The sequence below is a fragment of the Gymnoscopelus microlampas genome (assembly GCF_963454915.1).
Source record: "Gymnoscopelus microlampas genome assembly, chromosome: 9".
NCBI classification, from domain to species: domain Eukaryota; kingdom Metazoa; phylum Chordata; class Actinopteri; order Myctophiformes; family Myctophidae; genus Gymnoscopelus; species Gymnoscopelus microlampas.
Genome location: NC_139946.1, coordinates 704,705 through 724,059, shown reverse-complemented (window position 1 = coordinate 724,059; position 19,355 = coordinate 704,705). Strand labels below are relative to the sequence as shown.

At 42.5% G+C, this 19,355-nt stretch overlaps 1 protein-coding gene across 7 annotated transcripts in view; it reads left to right on the top strand.

Moving 5' to 3' along the window:
- The window catches only part of szt2 (SZT2 subunit of KICSTOR complex), a 197,013-nt gene that overhangs the window by 67,435 nt on the left and 110,223 nt on the right, over window positions 1-19,355 (top strand). For all 7 annotated transcript variants that reach the window (XM_084065742.1, XM_084065743.1, XM_084065745.1 and 4 more), the window contains exons 35-42: window positions 3,604-3,720; window positions 4,282-4,351; window positions 4,791-4,976; window positions 5,593-5,841; window positions 7,742-7,973; window positions 9,307-9,381; window positions 11,245-11,389; window positions 18,379-18,520. In XM_084065742.1, the coding sequence (XP_083921868.1) occupies window positions 3,604-3,720; window positions 4,282-4,351; window positions 4,791-4,976; window positions 5,593-5,841; window positions 7,742-7,973; window positions 9,307-9,381; window positions 11,245-11,389; window positions 18,379-18,520 (1,216 nt within the window). The remainder of the gene's footprint in view (window positions 1-3,603; window positions 3,721-4,281; window positions 4,352-4,790; window positions 4,977-5,592; window positions 5,842-7,741; window positions 7,974-9,306; window positions 9,382-11,244; window positions 11,390-18,378; window positions 18,521-19,355) is intronic.

Sequence of the window (19,355 nt, the reverse complement as noted above, 5' to 3'; positions counted from 1 at the left end):
TTCGATCTAATGCTGCAGCTTCCCAGGTGTCCAGGTCGATGTTCAGGGCCTTCAGGTCTCTCTTGCAGATGTCTTTGTTGCGTAGTTTAGGTCTACCTATGGGACGTTTTAACAGTTTTAACAATGTGTTAACAATTATTATTCGTTGTAACTTTGTTTTTATTTAGCATTTAGTAATGCTTCTATCAAATTAAATACAGCTCTACTGCTAAACAAAACTTCACATTCCTGAGCATGCCTTTCAGAGTATTGCTGTAACCTTGGTTTAAAAATATACAAAAAATAACACCAGAATTATAATTAATAAGGCTACTATTAAAATAAACAAGAGCGCGCTCTACTGGTTGACTGTTGTAATTAAAATGGATCATGGAAAGTTGCAGCTGAAGGCAATAAATAGTTTACCATTTCGGATATGGTTACATTACTTTGTTTTTCTTTTATGATTTAGAAAGTACAAAAGAAAAATATAGCTGCAATCAGCGATAATACGGGGCCAGTGAATGGAGACAGAGAGAGAGACACAGAGAGAGAGAGAGAGAGAGAGATGGAAACTAGAGAGAGAGAGAGAGAGAGAGAGAGAGAGAGAGAGAGAGAGAGAGAGAGAGAGAGAGAGAGAGAGAGAGAGAGAGAGAGAGAGAGAGAGAGAGAGAGAGAGAGAGAGAGAGAGAGAGAGAGAGAGAGAGAGAGAGAGAGAGAGAGAGAGAGAGAGAGAGAGAGAGAGAGAGAGAGAGGCATTGAAACGGAATAGATTGAAGAGAGAAAGAGAGTGACATGGAAACAATAGATTGATGAGAGAGAGAGAGACAGACATGGAAACGGAATAGATTGAAGAGAGAGAGAGTGACATGGAAACAATAGATTGAAGAGAGAGAGAGATGGAAACAGAATGGTTTGATTGGACATCTCAACCTATTGCCATTAACAGGATTCGAACTCTCAACCTTCAGACTAATAGGCTACAACACTACCTATAGTGCTATAGCTTTGTCCAGGCTGATATTGTCTGTTGAAGATCATAAACTCTTGCCTTCTTTCATGAACCAAGCCCCTGTTTCACTAACACTAAGATCACTCGTTCACAAACCATTTACCGATGAAGAAATTGTACATCTCCTCAGAACCAAAACTAGTGAAAGTAGCCGATCTACAAGCTCACAAACCATGAAAAGTTGTGAGATTGTAGATCAGCTATTTTCAGAATGAAGTATGTCATACATTGAAAAAACGTCCTCTCAAATAAGCATTTCAGGTTATCTTTACCATTTGCACATGTATTCATTGATACAGTCATGTTGTTTGCAATTCAACTTAAATTAAGTCTGTATCAAGTGAGGCTTGAACTGGCGACCTTGAGATTGTGAGGCATTCATTTAAGGGAGACGCCATTGGACCAACAGACAAGTAACTGTGAAAAAGGAGATCACACAGATGATACAGTTTCACGCAAATAGCTGAAACATCCTGGGTTTAAGTGTTTTTCAAACTGCTCAAAATTGCGGACAATCTAAGGGCGGAGCTTACTGGTCAAAGCGATAGATGTGTTCCTCATGAGTCAAGGCACAAGTGTAAGCAAGTTTCACAACTTTCGGCCAAACGAGGCATGACTTTTGCCTGTTTAAAGTTTGCATTTAAAAAAAATTGCTATAGCGCCCCCCTTTGGCCAATTGGAGTGAGATTGGTTTCAGTGATATTTGGAATGACTCTCTACATTACTGCAACGTTTCAAAGAAATGTGAGTCTTGCATGTATGTGTTAGGGGCAGATGAATAATTTTCATAAAACTGCAATAGTTAAAATCTATTTCCTCCTGGGATTTTTGAGTAATCTGCACGAAACATTTTACACATGAACTTAGGACCTTTGCCGACAAAACAAAAGCGGCGGATTTTCCATAAGTGAAAAAATGCAGAAGTTATGAGCCAATGGCTGTTTTTCATATAATTCAAAATGGTGGGCGATCTAAAGGTCAGAGGTCAAAAGTCAGACCACGAAAGTTGTCGGGCATGAAAAGACGTATGTGTGTATCGAAGTTTCATGGTTGTAGGTCAAACGGGGCATGAGTTGTACCTGTTCAAAGTTGGCACTTTCAATTGAGTGCTATAGCGCCACCCTTTGACGAATGAGTGTGAGAATTATTTCTTGATAGTTTTTCATGAGCATCTACCATATGGCAGAGTTTCGTAAAAAGCGTATGCACGGTTAAGCCAGAACTGCCAAAAACAAGTATTTTTCAAACTGCTCAAAATTGCGGACAATCTAAGGGCGGAGCTTACTGGTCAAAGCGATACATGTGTTCCTCATGAGTCAAGGCACAAGTGTAAGGAAGTTTCACAACTTTCGGCCAAACGAGGCATGACTTATGCCTGTTTAAAGTTTGCATTTTCAAAAAATTGCTATAGCGCCCCCCTTTGGCCAATTGGAGTAAGATTGGTTTCAGTGATATTTGGAATGACCCTGTACATTTCTGCAAAGTTTCAAAGAAATGTGAGTCTGCATGTATGTTTTAGGCGCAGATGAATAATTTTCATAAAACTGCAATAGTTAAAATCTATGGAATCCTAGGATTTTGGAGCAATCTGCACGAAACGTTTAACACTTGAACTTTGGACCTCTGCCGACAACTTCTAGGCGGCGGAATTTCCATAAGTGAAAAAATGCAGAAGTTAGGAGCCAATGACTGTTTTTCATATAATTCAAAATGGTGGGAGATCTAAAGGTCAGAGGTCAAAAGTCAGAGGGTGAAAGTTGTTCAGCATGAGGAGACGCATATGTGTATCCAAGTTTCATGGCTCTAGGTCAAACAGGGCATGAGTTGTACCTGTTCAAAGTTGCCATTTTCAATTGAGTGCTATAGCGCCACCTTTGGACGAAAGATTGTGAGAATTATTTCTTGATCGTTTTTCATGACCATCTACCATATGGCCGAGTTTCGTAAAAAGCGACTGCACGGTTCAGCCAGAACTGCGAAAAGTGGCAGAAGAAAAAGAAGAAGAAGTGACAGAATACTGCCAATAATAAAACAGGTCCAGAGCTGAGCTCTGGCCCCGTAATAATTCTGTTTTTATTATCATATTCAAAATAAGCATGATTCGTGAAGCATGATTTATTTTTTTTATTTTCGGATATTGGCCTGGGGCTGCATTGAGTGACGGTGAGGGCCGCATGTGGCCCGCGGGCCGCCAGTTGCCCATCCCTGCTTTAAGTCTTTTCAAGTCACTTGACACCTACAAAAAGCTTAGGACTTGGGGCTTGACTACATACATACATTAGCCCTATATACACTTTAACTATTTGAAAATAGCCGATCTACAAGCTCACACCACGTCACAATGTGACACATTGTGAGCTTATAGATCTACTATTTTCAAAATAGTTTTATGCGATTTGAAAACTTGTGAAAATGGGACATTCCACATGATGAATACTCTTTTACTTTTGGTACTTTACGCATTTTGATGCCAAAACCTTTGCACTTTTACTCAAGAGAATTTTGAATAACAGACGTTTACTTGCAAACAGAGTATTTTTTACAATGTTTTATTGATACTTTTACTTAAGTAAACCATTTGAGAACTTTTTCCACCATTGGTCTCTGTGCAGGTACACATCAGAGAGCAGTGTGTCATTGAATCGCTCTCCGGGGCAGCCCTCCTCCTACCGCTCAGATGAGGAGCTGATGGGGACACTGGACCAGCTGAAGGGAGAGGGCATGGAGGCGTAAGGAAAAACCATAGCACCCATATGTGATTGAGTACAATGCTTTGGTCTGCAAGGGGGCCATGGTCATTTTTCAGCTTTTTACAGATTATGAAAGTACAGAATGTAAGCTTTCAAGTCGTTTATTGAAATAAAACGGCTTTCAAAGATTTCACACATTCAGGGCCTGTTCATGGGCGTTAACAATGGGTAATTTATTCAACCCCTAACCACAGCTCTAATCACCCCCCCCCGCCCCACCTCAGTCACATATGTCATTAGAGCCAGACTTTGTGACAGATTTTTGCGTCCTAGACCCCCCTTTACCAATGTTTTGACACATGTTTTGTCAAAAAGGTACACGATCTGGAAATCAATTTGAAAAACGTAACCATACAATAAACAGGGAAATATAAAATGCACACACACATGGAACTATATTTCATTTCAACCATTTAATAATAATAATAATAGAAAATCGCAGATCTACAAGCTCACAATACTTTATGTGTTAAGCTATTCCAATATGTTGGACAACAAAAGAACTTGTTGAATTCTTGACTGTTTTCTTTCTATCTACAGGATATCTGGAGACCCCCTCTCCAAACTCCCAGCGCCTCACAAGTTAGCCATGCTGGCTACAATGGATGAGGTGAGTTTGAATATCTATCCCAGAGTGACTTGAGAAGACAGTTAAACCACATTCGTTATCGCTTGCTGGTTTATTAACACATTAACAAAGAAAAAAAAAGAAGAAAATAGCAGATGTAGAAGCTCTCAACACATCATGAAGTGGCTGGGAGGTGCTGTAAGTCAAGACTGTTTTGGTCGAAACGAAATGTAAAAAGTGTTTGTTCAGTAACGGTGTTAAATAGCTCTATATTGTGATAGTAATAATACCAATTTCATCCAATCATGAGAGAGACCCCATTCATCAGTTTATCGTGTGTGTGTGTGTGTGTGTGTGTGTGTGTGTGTGTGTGTGTGTGTGTGTGTGTGTGTGTGTGTGTGTGTGTGTGTGTGTGTGTGTGTGTGTGTGTGTGTGTGTGTGTGTGTGTGTGTGTGTGTGTGTGTGTGTGTACGCGCGCTAGATTCGATGGCTGTTAGAGGATGAGATGGTGTCAGCTCTGCGTCATTCTCGCACCATCACAGCCTCCACGCTGCAGAAGGTTGCGGACCATGTGCTGCAGTCCAGCGGCCGGCCGCGGTGTCACTGCGAGGTGGTCCCTCTGCAGTTTGTCTTTGGACCTGAGCAGTCCCTGGAGAGGTTTAAAGAGGTGAGCTCACTCCACATTAGAGGTTTAAAGAGGTGAGCTCACTCCACATTAGAGGTTTAAAGAGGTGAGCTCACTCCACATTAGAGGTTTAAAGAGGTGAGCTCACTCTACATTAGAGGTTTAAAGAGGTGAGCTCACTCTACATTAGAGGTTTAAAGAGGTGAGCTCACTCCACATTAGAGGTTTAAAGAGGTGAGCTCACTCCACATTAGAGGGTTAAAGAGGTGAGCTCACTCCACATTAGAAGTTTAAAGAGGTGAGCTCACTCCACATTAGAGGTTTAAAGTGGTGAGCTCACTCCACATTAGAGGTTTAAAGAGGTGAGCTCACTCCACATTAGAGGTTTAAAGAGGTGAGCTCACTCCACATTAGAGGTTTAAAGAGGTTAGCTCACTCCACATTAGAAGTTTAAAAAGGTGAGCTCACTCCACATTAGAGGTTTAAAGAGGTGAGCTCACTCCACTGTGAAATCATGAATCTTGATCCCTAGAGCACATTTTGTGTGCTAGCTTTAGCAGTGCTAAACGTGCTAGCGTTAGCAGTGCTAGTGCTGGCGGTACTAAGCGTGCTAGCGTTAGCAGTGCTACGTGTAACTAACATCATGCATTCTCTCTAGGAGTTCCGCAGGGTGTCGTTATTGGGTTACGTGCTGAACGGAGAACAGGACAACTTCCACTACATGTCCCTGAGCCGCATGCACCCGCACAGGATGCAGGTAGCCAGGAAGCTGTGCGAGCCTGCAGCCACCAGCAGTCCTACATGTCCTACTGGAGGACATGCTGAGGACAGCTGCTCCACTCCGGGGAGAGTCCTGGACACTGACATGGACATGACGGGACCTGACATGGAGGCACTGGTGGAAGAAGTACCCATATTTTTTTTCTTAAAGGACGACTTCACCCATTTTCAACCTATATTAATATAATTGGTCCTCACTAATGCTCATTATAAGATGGTACCATTTTTGTCTACCCCGTCTGTGTCTCAGAGGAGGGCTGTGGACAGTTCAGAAACTCGCATACCAGTGACATCATCAATGGGAAATCCAAGCTAATAGAAAGTGCAAGCTTTCTATTCCTGGAAAGTTAGCATGCTATAATGGAATCCATTGTTCTCACGTTTATAAAAAATGTAAATCTTGTTTGAAAAAAAAAAAACCTGCCTAATGATGATGTCACTGGTAGGCGGATGTCTGAAGTGTCCACAGTCCTCCTATGAAACACAGAGTAGACTTTTTTTTGAGCATTAGTGAGGACCATTTATATGAAGAATGGTTGAAAATGGGTGAAGTCGTCCTTTAAGTAAAAGTATCAATACAGCATTGTAGAAATACTCTATACAAGTAAAGAATTTGGAGGCACAATTTACTTGTGTAAAAGTACAAAGGTATTGGCATCAAAAAAGTTTAACAAGTTTTCAAATTTATAAAAAATCTTTTGAAAATAGCAGATCTACGAGCCCACATCGTGTCACATCGCGACACATTGTGGGGTTGTAGATCGGCTATTTTCAAATAACCTACGTTCAAATGGGGCTGAAGTGGTTAATGTAAGATTTGTAACAATAAACTAAAACTACAAAGTAACTAACTAAAATTCTGGGGTCCCCCAAATATGTTAACTCATTGAGTGCCATTGACGTGTTACACGTGTTTTACCGCAATGGTGCAACGTGCCAATGACGCGTTTCACATGTTTATGGAAAAAACGTTCAGAACCCAAGATATCATCATTTGAAGATTTGCTGCTCCATTCACTTCTTGTTGAACTTATTACTGAAAAAGGCTGTATCTCGGCTCCTGAGCACGTTTTTATGTTATTATTTTATTTTCAAAAGGCAGACAATTAATGTCAACAAGGTCCAATGACCTCGTTGACATTTGTGAAACCACACAGTGCAACCCTTAGTGATTAGCATCCATCAGGGGATCGATTATACTGTTGACTCTGTGTCTCAGAGGAGGGCTATGGACAGTTCACAAACCTGCCTCATCAATCGGGATTCCAAGCTAATAGAAACTACAGACTTTCTCTTCCTAGAAAGTTAGCATGCTGAAATAGAAGCCATTGTTCTTGCATTAATGAAACTACATTAACAACAAGTTTGAACTCTTGTTTGAAATAGATAGAAACCCCATTCATTTTCCCCCTAGAGATTTACAAAAATATTTATATAAATTATTTTAAGCCTGGAACCAAGCCATCCAGGCTCTTGCTGAAATATGTATGACCATAAAACATTTGATTCTGTGTCAACAAATATTGGAATATTTAATTACATTATGTATTATAATTATTAAATACACTTTATTTTGTGGTTTTCAAATATATTTTTTGACACAGAATCAAATGCGTTGGTCATTATTTACCAGGAGCCTGCATGGCTCGGTTACAGGCTTAAAATAATGTATATCAATATTTGCGGAAATCTCTATGGAAAAGTACCACCAGAAAAAGTACCCATTATGCAGAATGTCCCATTTGACACAAGTTTCAAATGTATACAATGTATAAAAATGTATACACAAATCTTTTGAAAATAGCCAAAGTATAAATAGGACTGAAGTGGTTATTGCGTATTTTGTAATATTCCAAATCTACAAAGTAACTAGTAACTCACGTTTTCTAATAATTGTAGTGGAGTTAAAAGTACAGTATTTGACCCTGAGAGTAGTGGAGTACAAGTATAACAAATTGAAAATACTCCAGTAAAGTACAGTACTTGGTTGCTTTCCACCACTGGATGTGATTTCCATGTAATTGCAGGGTGAAGAGAAGAGGAGTGTGGATGTGTCCATGGACCCTGGCAGTGGGCCAGCAGCCGAATCTACGGAGATGTTCACGGACGCTAAACACGAGACCGAAGACGCCATGGCGGTGGACGCAGCCCCCCAGCCCGGCACAGTCCCACCGGAGCACTGCTGTGAAAACCCCTCCTCACCTCCGAAGACCCCCTCTGCCCTCAGCCTGGCCGAGTCTGTACAGTCCGCCACACAGAGTGAGTCTTCAAAAGTTGATCGATTTAATCAAATATGAAAAGTTATCGATTTTAACCCATAGAGAGCGGGCTGCTTTGCGGTCCTCACATCTAGAGAGTGGGCCGCTTTGCGGTCCTCACATCTAGAGAGTGGGCCGCTTTGCGGTCCTCACATCTAGAGAGTGGGCCGCTTTGCGGTCCTCACATCTAGAGAGCGGGCCGCTTTGCGGTCCTTACATCTAGAGAGTGGGCTGCTTTGCGGTCCTCACATCTAGAGAGCGGGCCGCTTTGCGGTCCTCACATCTAGAGAGTGGGCTGCTTTGCGGTCCTCACATTTAGAGAGTGGGCTGCTTTGCGGCCGTCACAGCTGCGCTGCACCATTGGTCCAACTGATATGGCCATATATGGAGATATATATCTGTCAGTCCTTGTCCCTTTTATGGGCATATATGGATCTCTGTATCTGTCAATCGTTGTCCAGTTTATGGCCATATATGCTTACTTATGCAGCTCAGAGTGAAAAGGTCAGCCTGCCAGGGTGACCTTTTGGTTTTGCGCCGCCTACAGGCTACACTATGGAGACCCTCATTTTGTGGTTATTAGAAATGGAGACACATGTGAAGGTGGAAAAGTAGATGTTTGACTTGCCAGAGCCATGAGTTAAGTTGGGAGAGAATTGGACAACTTGCTTGGCTCTGATCTAGTAGTCCGCAGAAATACAGGCTGGCTGGACCGGGCTTCAATTAGGTAGCAAGAAGCCTTCCAAATCATTAGTTCTCAAACTTTTTCGTGCCAAGGACCCCAAAAATGTACTTGGCCCCCATCTGAAAAGGCTATGTGGCAGGGACCCCCAGAAGATTATTGTGTGGAAAAGAAAATCTAAATTATTCTAACTTTTTCAAACACTTTCAAGATTTTTTTAAAATACTCAAAAAATAGCAGATCCGGCACGGAGTGACGCACTGTGAGCTTGTACGTATGTCTTCTATTTTTGAGAACCACTGTTCTACATCCTAAGAGTGTTCTGAAAACATTCTAAAATGTAAAATGTTACAGACGCTTTCCCGGTTTTAATGGGTTAATCAAATATGAAAAGTAATCGATTTTAATCAAAAGAACCTGTTTCTCGCTCCTTTCCACCACTTCATTACAGATCCACTGCACTGTTCCTGTGTTTATCCATAGTTGTATCCATAGTTTCCTAAACCAGTGGTTCTCAAAGTGACCCCAAGGGGTCATTTTATACAATAATTTAAAATTCCAGTAATGTATTTGTATATTTAAGTTATTTTGTGTGTGTGTGTGTGTGTGTGTGTGTGTGTGTGTGTGTGTGTGTGTGTGTGTGTGTTTTCAGGTAGTGGGAAGCTGCGTCCCAGTCGGGTGCAGAGTGTGGTGTCCAGCCAAGGCAGCCTGGACTCTGACATGCTGGGTAAGACTGTGCACTAGTGTTGATTTTGACAGCAAATTTGGATTTAGTTTTAGTCATAGTCTTTTGAATACAATTCTGTTTAGTTGTAGTCAGATTTTAGTCATCTGAATTGTTTTACTTTTAGTTTACTTTTAGTTTTAGTTGACTAAATATATCACAATGCGTCGACTGCAACACATTGTGAGCTTGTAGTCTGTGACACCCGCGCACACCCATGATGACATGTTTAGTTCTACTGGATCTCTTCTCCACTAGTCCCTCCATAACATTGTAGTTTGTATTTGCTGACAAAATTGTCAGTATATTTAGTCATAGTTTAGCTTTTATTTAGTTTTCGTCAGTGAAAAAGGTAGTCGATGAACAATGGTGATCATAGTTTTAGTAATTTTCCCCAATTGCTAAATTATTTCAAGAGTGCATTAGATTGCTCCCATCCCCTGATGATTCTCTAGACCAGTGGTTCTCAAACCTTTCAAGGACCCCCAAAATGATATGTATTTGGCAGCGAACCCCATCTCAAAATATTGTTTGTTCCAGGGACCCCCAGAAGCAAAGACATGAGTTACAAATGTTTGCTTTAAAAATATGTATATGTATTCAAAGGGTTGCACACATTTTTCAAGATTTTTCAAAAATAGCAGATTACAAGTTCATAGCGCTGCACTCTGTGCCGGGCTATGAGCTTGTAGATCTGCTAAAGTATACAAGGACCCCTAGGACCCCTAGGGGTCCCCCCTCCCCGGACTCCACTTTGAGAACCAATGCTAAAGACCAGTGTTTCTCTAGACCAGTGGGGTCCATGGCCAACCAGAGGTCATAGGTCATAAGACATTAAAGTAAAAAAGGATACACAAAAAAAGTCCTGGGGACTTATTTCCATTGTGGTCTATACATTAAATTCATCAACATAAAAAAATGACACAATAATACATGTCATCAACAAATACAATCACTATTATGTACAAAGGAGATGGGAAAAGTACATTTGCCTTCTCTTGTGGTCTCCTTATAGATGTTTTTTTTGTCGTCTTAAGTCGCCCTTGGCAGTGTGGGCGTTTGGACGATGTCTTGTCATAAGTCGTCCTTGGTAGTAAATGAGTTAATAGATGTTGTCAGGGCATTCCACATTTTGGTGGCAGAGGCAAAAAAAAAAACTTTTTTACTCCACTACAATTATTTGGAAACTTTAGTTACTTTGTAGATTTAGATTATTATTAAAAAAACATAAATTAACCACTTCAGCCTACTACATACTGTACTATACTATTTTCAAAAGACTGCATTTTCAAAACTTGAAATGGGACATTCGGTTCAATGAGTACTTTATTTACTTTAATTACACTTTAATTACCAAGCCTTTGCTTTAAACAGAGTATTTTTACATTTTGATATTGATACTTTTACTTAAGTAAAAATAAATTGCGATGTACAGTTTGTTTGTATTTTTTGGCATTTAACATTGGGACCTACACATAGAAATTGCATTTCTGTTGGGCTTTTAGGATTGTAAGCATAGATTGCACAGGGCAGATATGACAAAGAACTTAACAAATTACTGACATATTTAATAATTTTCAGAATCTGAAAAGTGGAAAAGCGGTTAATATACACGTTGTGAACTGCTATTTATCTTTATATGTCTGAAAATGCATGAACATGTTTCAACACAAAAATGATGACGATCATGTAAAATAATTGTGATTATCTCAAATAATTGTGATAAGGCGATTATGTTATGATTGTAACAAGCATTGTGTGTGTGTGTGTGTGTGTGTGTGTGTGTGTGTGTGTGTGTGTGTGTGTGTGTGTGTGTGTGTGTGTGTGTGTGTGTGTGTGCGTGTGCGTGCGTGCGCGCGTGTGCAGGTTATGATGGTGGCAGCAGTGACTCGGAGTGTGACGGCTCTTCCACCATGGTGGATGATCAGGAGGGACAAGCCCGTCTGATGCCCGACTTCTGGCTCATCGTCAAGATCCACCAGGACCGAGTGGAGGTCTACTCCCATTCTAGGTGACGCAGTTGTAGGATTACGCATGTAACTAAGGTTCTATGAATTCCGGATGACCGCCAGAGGGCAGTGTTTTCAACACCTGGATATCCATCGCACGCACCCACTTAGGGGAATTTTTATCCGAGCTGCTGTGTCGTAGCTCTTAGTAAGGTATTCATCAGTGATCCTGCATTGTGCTCATGGACAACGAGCATCCAGTCTGAGGACCTCATCTGGCGACACTATCAAGGACGCATAGTCATAGGATCCATAGTCTCCAAGTGGTTCAAACCAAATTTTGCCGCATTGTCCATGGCCGCCAAGGCCCTGCAGTTTTGTGGCAGGTGGAGATGAGACTTGGGATCTGACCAACATCTCTGAAGCTCATTGATGAAATGCTTAGAAGGTGGCACACTGAAAGAGGGTTGCTGAGTGTGCCTGGAAAAGGCATTAGGAGGCGGGGCCACCCCAGGGGGGATATCAAGTCCAAGCCGTGATAAGGCCAGCTGAACGGCCTCCTTGACTGTAGAGAGCCCAGTCCTAGGCACATGAGCATCTGCTCCAGACTCCTGAGAGCCCCCCACTGAGCGAGGGGGCGACCCCCCCTCTTCCTCTGGGTCCTCATGTTCCGTAGCCTCGTCCGCAAAAAGTCTGAGGCTGCAATAGACATAGCATCGTCCTCTCGTTGATTAGCAACATAGACAGCTGCACGGTTATTGTTCCCATCTCTGACCTGGAGTGGAGGCGCTGGGGCCGCAGCATCGGTGTGGGGTGCACCAGGCTGCAGGTTGAGAAGAAGGGCCTTAATCTGCGCAAACCCAGAGGCCAATGTGTCCACTTTGTGAGACAAGGGATCATCTTCCTGACGTCTCCTCTTGGCGCCTGTGGTCTCAGCATGTGAGTGCTTGTGCTTAGGAAGACCTCTCACAGGGCTCAAGACTGGCATTCCTGAGGGAGCCACAGCCAACCTTGCTGCCCTTTGGGTCCCCACGGTCATGAAATTCCTGGAAATATTTTGAAATAAATGTAAAAAAAATCCAGTACTGGAAAAGGTTTGGAATTGATCAAAGGTCCTGGAATTTATCAAGGGTCCTGGAAACATATTTGGCTATGCATTGTTTTTGGCTATTGATTTTTTTTAATACAAAACATTTTCATAAACATGTATAACATTACACGAAATATGTAACATAAGTAGTTTTTCGCCGAACGGGCTGTGTAACACCCCATCCGCACTGCCAGCGATGCGACGTGATGCGACGTGACGCGAAGCGAGCGGGCGATGAAATCTCATTAAAATACATGTTTTTGAATGAGACCGTCCTGACCTACCGCGAGCGACAACGTGCAACGACGTCGTCCACCCCTCCTATTTTCGCTCGCAGGGTCACTATGCCCTAATTTTGCACAAAATGTTGAATGAAATTGTACTATTTTATATTCTATGCTTTATTTTTGCTACACTGCCTATCTTTGGGCATTGTACATAGGAGTAAGAGACACATTATTGTGCTGAATGATTGTTTTATAGGCCTGGAAATTGGGCTAAATATTCTGGAAAAGTTTTGGAAATTCATTGCTAAAAATGTGTGGGGACCCTCAGCAAAAGGCATGCAACTGCAGTAGTGCAAGCATCCTCTGTCAAGGCTTGTCTCAGATGTCCGATGCCAAGACAGTGTGGGCACAGGTCATGGCCATCCCCTGGTCCCAGAACGGCTAAGCACATGGTGCAAACGTCATACATGACCAGTGACAAGCAGCAGCAGAGCGAAACACTCAGAATGCTTATACTTATAGTAATTCAAATAATAATAATAACCGTAGCACAAGTGCTCATGCTAGATTACGGTGGGCAGCACACCGAAACACGGTCATACAACAGCGGTAGGGCTGGGTGCACAGTCAATGCTATTGTTAGCCACAAATGCTACCAAGCAGATGTGCTACGCTGGTTCTAAATACCCAGCTAGTACACACCGTCTTGCAGGGCTGACATGTACGATCCGACAGCAGCGGTAGAGCGAAAACACTCTTAAAAGAGAATTTCGTCCGACGGTTTTATTACCTTTCTTATGATGTTATGAGTGGTACAGTAGAGCGATTTCATAACTCCATAATGGGTCCGCCGCAGTTCAAAACCTGCGCCTATGGTCCTTGCTCTAAATCGCGTATTTAAAAAAAAAATTCGGGAGAGATCTGATGTTAATAGTGTTAGAGCAGTATGCAACGTGTCTGTCTTGAATGCACGACTTGATAGACTAGGCAGGATTTCAGAAAATGTGCTTATTTAAAGTGCTGAAGGCAAATCGTGTTAATTTATGGCACACATGTTTTAGGGGTATTAAGGTGTGCTGAATCCAAATCTGCTGTGTGCCAAGCTCAAAAATGGCCGCTAAGCCCTCAAAATGGACCATTTAAAGATGGCGGCCGCCACTATGCTGGAATATATTACAAAGCATCTTTTTGACTAAACAAGGTAGAAACTTGATTGATTTTCTTTTTTTTTGTTTTTCATTTATGAGGAATCCAATTAAATATTTTGATTTGAAATCAAGTGTGAGGAAACTGCTTAAAAAAATTGGTGAATATTATTCACCAATAAATGTTCCCAATAATGATGTACATAAATGTGTCATTATATAAAGGTAACCAAGTTCATAATACTTGTGAAGAAACTGCTGAAAGAGCATATTGCAAGCCTGTGGTATAAAGTGATGGCCTAACTCAAATATCAGCCACAAACACCTTGCTCAGCGGACCAAAGTAGAGAATGGCTAAATGCTACAGGAAAGAAGAGTGGAGGCTTAGTAGGTATTACCAGAATATGGTCTGCACTGAGTAGATGGACATTGTCATATAATCTGAGGACACACATAGTTTATCAGACAGCAGCTTTGCTAGGAATGACATCAGGCAATGAAGATGATGAGTACACACACAATGAGTGCACAAAAAAAGAAAAAGACGACTCTGATGAAGGCAGAATAGTTGTGTCATTGAAACAGCATGGTGTGTTTCAAGATGGTGGCGACACATTGAAAAACATGATCAACAAGGATGTAGTCACATCTGAGATTCAGGAATCTCTGCTTAATGCAGAAGAACTTGGACAAGTACAAATGAAAGTCTTTGTCGAGAAACGTCTGTGTGAGCCTCCAGATAGTGACCAGCACCTGGCTCTGAAACCACCTATTCGAAAGAATAAGGCCAAGACATTTGCCTCTTTATATGAAGTTGTGCAACTTTCCAAGGGAAAGCAAAACACTATCAAAGTGGATCTTCTTCTTGCGTATGTCATCAGATCCTCATCTCCGTTGCAGCAAGCCAGTCCAGCAACATTGTAGACACGGTCTTGTCCACACTGAGCTTGAGGCGCCAGTCCTTCAGGTACGAGGACAGGATGCTCATGTCCTCCGTGAGGCCCTCCTCCACTGCCTGCCAGGATGGTTTGCTGGTTAGGATGGCCAGGTCATCTGCATAACCGTACTTCCTTGATGTTGTTGGGGGTAGGTCATGGATGTAGATGTTAAACAGCGTGGGTGCCAGCACCGAACCCTGTGGGACACCGTTCTTGAGCTTTCTCACCCTGCTGCTCTGGCCGTTGCTGGTCAGTAGCCGGAAGCTGCGGTTGCTCAGCGTCTCCATTATAAAGCTCACCATGTGCTTATCTGGGATGGTTTCCAGAAGCTTCATGTGTAGCCCACGTAGCTAGACCGTGTCGTAGGCAGCTGTGAGGTCCAGAAAGACGGCACCGGCCTTCTCTCCTGCCTGTAAGCTGTCCTCTATGTCTTGGCACAGGAGGGTTACCTGGTCTGTTGTTGACCTGCCACTTCGGAACCCTGCTTGTTCTTTGGGTAGCTGGGGGTCGATCACTGGGGTGATGCGGGCCAGAATGAGGCGTTCCAGGAGCTTGAATGGGATGCTCAACAGTGAGATGGGCCGGTATCCCTTGGGGTCATCGCTCGGCTTGTTAGGCTTCAGCAGGGCGATCACCTTAGCACAACGCCAGATCTTCAGCAGCTTTGAGTGGTGAAGACATGCGGAGAGGAAGGAGCAAAGCCAGTAGTTTGCCTTCTTGCCTTGATGTTTAATATATTCCGCATGGATACCATCTATGCCTGGCGCCTTACCGGTCTTCATGCATTGGATGGCCTGCTCGATTTCCTGAGCCGTGAAGTCGGTGGATAGGTTTAAGTCACATCCTGGGTTCCTGAGCAGCTCATGGACTCTTGCTGATGTTTTTCTGGTGAAGTCCTTATCTGCATTAGGGAACCGGCCATTACTCAGCAGAAGCGACGCAATGGAGTTTGCTGTGATGGGACATTGTGCTGGGGTTGTTGACCTTCCAGTCAGCTTGTTCAGGGTCTGCCACGCCCGGCGGCTGGAGTGTGTGAAGTCGATTGACTCCACAGTCTCAGTCCATCTTTGCCTGCTATTCTCGTCCAGCCTGCTGAAGAGCTCATCTGCTGCTTTGTCCCTGTCCTCGATGTTTTGAGCTTCTGCGTGGGCGCGAAGTAGATGTTCACATTCGTCGTCCCAGCAGGGGACATAGGCTTTGCGGATGCCGCGGGGGATGTTCTTCTTGGCAGCATTCAGAAGCATCTTACGGTATGACTCGTAGGCATCGTTCAGGTTGTTGGGGCACGGGGCTGGCAGACCAGCGGCTGCCCTGTTCACTTCTTTAGAGAAACCTTCCCAGATCAAAGTGGATAGGAACATTCTACAAAGGCTCATTACTGCTTGCAGAGCAGGGTGCCAGGTAAACCTTGAAAACATCCTTACGCATGAACTCATGACCATCCCACTACCTTTGGCCAAGTAAACATACTGACAGAACAAGTCCATCCCCTGCAAAAGTTACACTTGATGATTCCAGCTGACTGCTCATTGATGGCCAAGCACTCGTGATGGCACTAGGAAAACAACCTGGAACATTTGGTGAATATGCCAACATGTTTGCTGGAGCTGTGTTTAGAATGGGAGAAAACTGCCAGAGAATTGATGTAGTCTTTGACAGGTATCAAGAGGAAACGATCAAAGCAGGCACAAGGATTAAACGCAAGCAGCGCCACCGACCAATACGTTGTAAAATAGAGAACAAGTCAGTTCCTCTTCCACCAGACTGGTCTAGCTTCATGGCACTTGAGGAAAATAAAGCAGACCTTGCTCAATTGCTTTCCAACCATCTGATTAAACACAGCCCTAATAATCTAAGTTGTATCAGGGGGGTTTGCCGAAGGATTTGTCATCGGATCCAGATCTTGAAGTCTCTTCTCTAAGTGCTGACCATGAGGAAGCTGACACACAACTGATTTTGCATTGCATCCATGCTCAAATGGAAACACTAGTTGTGTCAGCACGTGATACAGATGTGCTTCTTCTACTTCTGGCACACTATGTCAGAATGCAATGTAAGCGTCTCTACATGAAAGCTGGGACATCAAAGGCGCCAAAGTATCTTCCAGTACATGAACTTTGCATGTTGCTTTCTGCTGATCAAGTTGACACACTACTTGCCTTCCATGCTGTCACTGGATGTGACAGCATGTCATAGTTCAGTGGCCACAGTAAGAAAACAGCCTGGCAGGTGTTCCAGCAACATCACACAGGTCTCATTGGGCTTGGAAAAGGCCCTCTCACAGTAGACATAGCGAGGTCAACAGAGAAATTCATCTGTAAGATATACGGTGTGCCTGAAGTTGATACATGCAATGAAGCAAGAGTCAAGTTGTTTTGTATAGGTCGTGCACAAGAGACTCTGCCACCAATCTCAGATGCAGCAGTTTCACATCATGAGTTCCCACTATCAAGCTCTTGTCTGGAACCAAGCTCACTTGCCACATCCTGGTCTTCCTCCAGTGAGCGAAATGGGATGGATGCACCTGAATGGTCAGTTGGTGCCACGGCTGCTTTCCCTGCACCTATGCCAAAAGCATGCAGGGAGATCACGTCATGCAGTTGCACAAAGGGATGTCTGAGCCAACGCTGCAGCTGCAGGAAAGTACGCATGGAGTGCATTGAAGTGTGCAATTGCAAGAAACCTGCCAGAACACTGAGCAAATACAAGTCAGAAACACAAATTAAGGCAATTATACATCTTAAAGCAATTATTCATTATCACCCCCCCCCCCCCCCCCCCCCAAAAAAAAAACATTATTCATTACCAAAGAGGCCAATTTTCACAATATAATTTATATAAAAGTGGTTCCTTCACAATTTATCTTAAATCAGAATATTGCATTGTATTCCCTATATATGTAAACATAAAAAAGGACATTTCAGTCTATTTTCTACCTTGTTTAATCAAACATATAGCGTTTTATTATGTTTCAGCATAGTGGTGGCCGCCATCTTTAAATGGTCCATTTTGAGGGCTTAGTGGCCATTTTTGGGCTTGGCACACAGCAGATTTGGATTCAGCACACCTTAATACCCCTAGAAAACATGTGTGCCATAAATTAACACGATTTGCCTTCAGGGTTAAGATTTTTGGAAAACTGACCTAGTCTATGAGGGACATTCATAGTAAAATATGACGAGAAATCTTGTCATTGGCAGTCAAAGAGTTAAAGTACCAAAAGTAAGATTACTCATTAAAGATATCATATGTAAAACATTTATTAAAGTCTTTTTAAAATAGCACATCTACAAGCTCACAACTCGCCGCAATGTGACACATAGATCTGCTTTTTAGATTTGCTATTTTCAAATAGACAAAGTTTAAGTAGGGCTGAAATGGTTAATGTTATGTAATAATAACCAAAATCTACAAAGTAACTAGTAATTATAGTTTTCAAATAATTGTATTGGAAAAAAAAGTTCAACATGTGTCTCTGAGATGTAGCAGAGTAAAGTAAAAGTATTGAAAATTGTGGTTGTGGGTTTTATAAACATTTGTTTTTTTTTCTTCTCCATTTCCAGAAAAGTAATGTTTTTGAACATACAAGGTTTCCCCCATTGCAGCTGTACAATTGATTACATGTATGGTTTTGTTTTGTCTGATCTGCAGGAATTTGACAGAGGGAAAAGAAGAGATTGCAGAGGAGTTTGAAAAGAAGACAGAGACCGAGACAGAGGAGTTGGATGAATGTCTCACCCTGCATCGGACTGCGGTGCAGAAGATTGGAGAAATCTGTCGAATAGTGAACCAGGTACATGCATGTCAGGGGTGTGTAGAGAATGGTAGAGGGGCAGAGGCAACATGTGTTTTTTGACGATTCTAGCCATATTTAGAGGAATATCTCATTTTAACCCATTAAGGCCGGAAAAACATCTGGCTAATTTTTTGATTTCTTTGGCTATTCAAAAATAGATCTACAAGTTTGTATATCTGCTATTTTTTTAATAGCAGCCAAATAAAAAATAGCCAAATAAATCTAAAAATGACACAGATGCGTTCCCGGTCTTAACTTATTCACTGCCAGACTTATTTCTGGCTGCGTTTGCCCACTGCCAGCGATTTTCGTTTTTCTAAGCTTTTCAACTCTTTTCAACTATCACATAATATTTATATCCATGTATGATCGCTCCACGTACGGTTGCTAAGCACGGAGGGGATCACTGTGCTGACATAAAAATAAACCTTACCGGAACTCCTCCTTCCCTTCTTACTGGCTGTTGAAAAAGCGTGCCTCACCAAAATGTAAGGGGAAAAAATAACTCAAGATACTCAGGTGATAGACAACAGTGCCATCTGGTGGAAAACCACTGAAAACGAAAAAGTCGTCTTAAGTCGTTCTTGGCAGTGTGGGTGTTTGGACGATGTCTCGCCATAAGTTGTGGGGGGAACAGTGCCATTTTGTTTTAGTTTGCCATATATATACACAATCACACGCACGCACACACACCTTTTAGGTCAGGGTAGCTCCTATCTATGGTGTTTAGCGAGCCGGTAGGAATAGCCCGTGACAAATGGGGGCTCGTCTTTACTGAACCGTTTAGTTGGGTAGTTTGTTTGTTATATAATTAGTAGCCGAGGAGTTAACC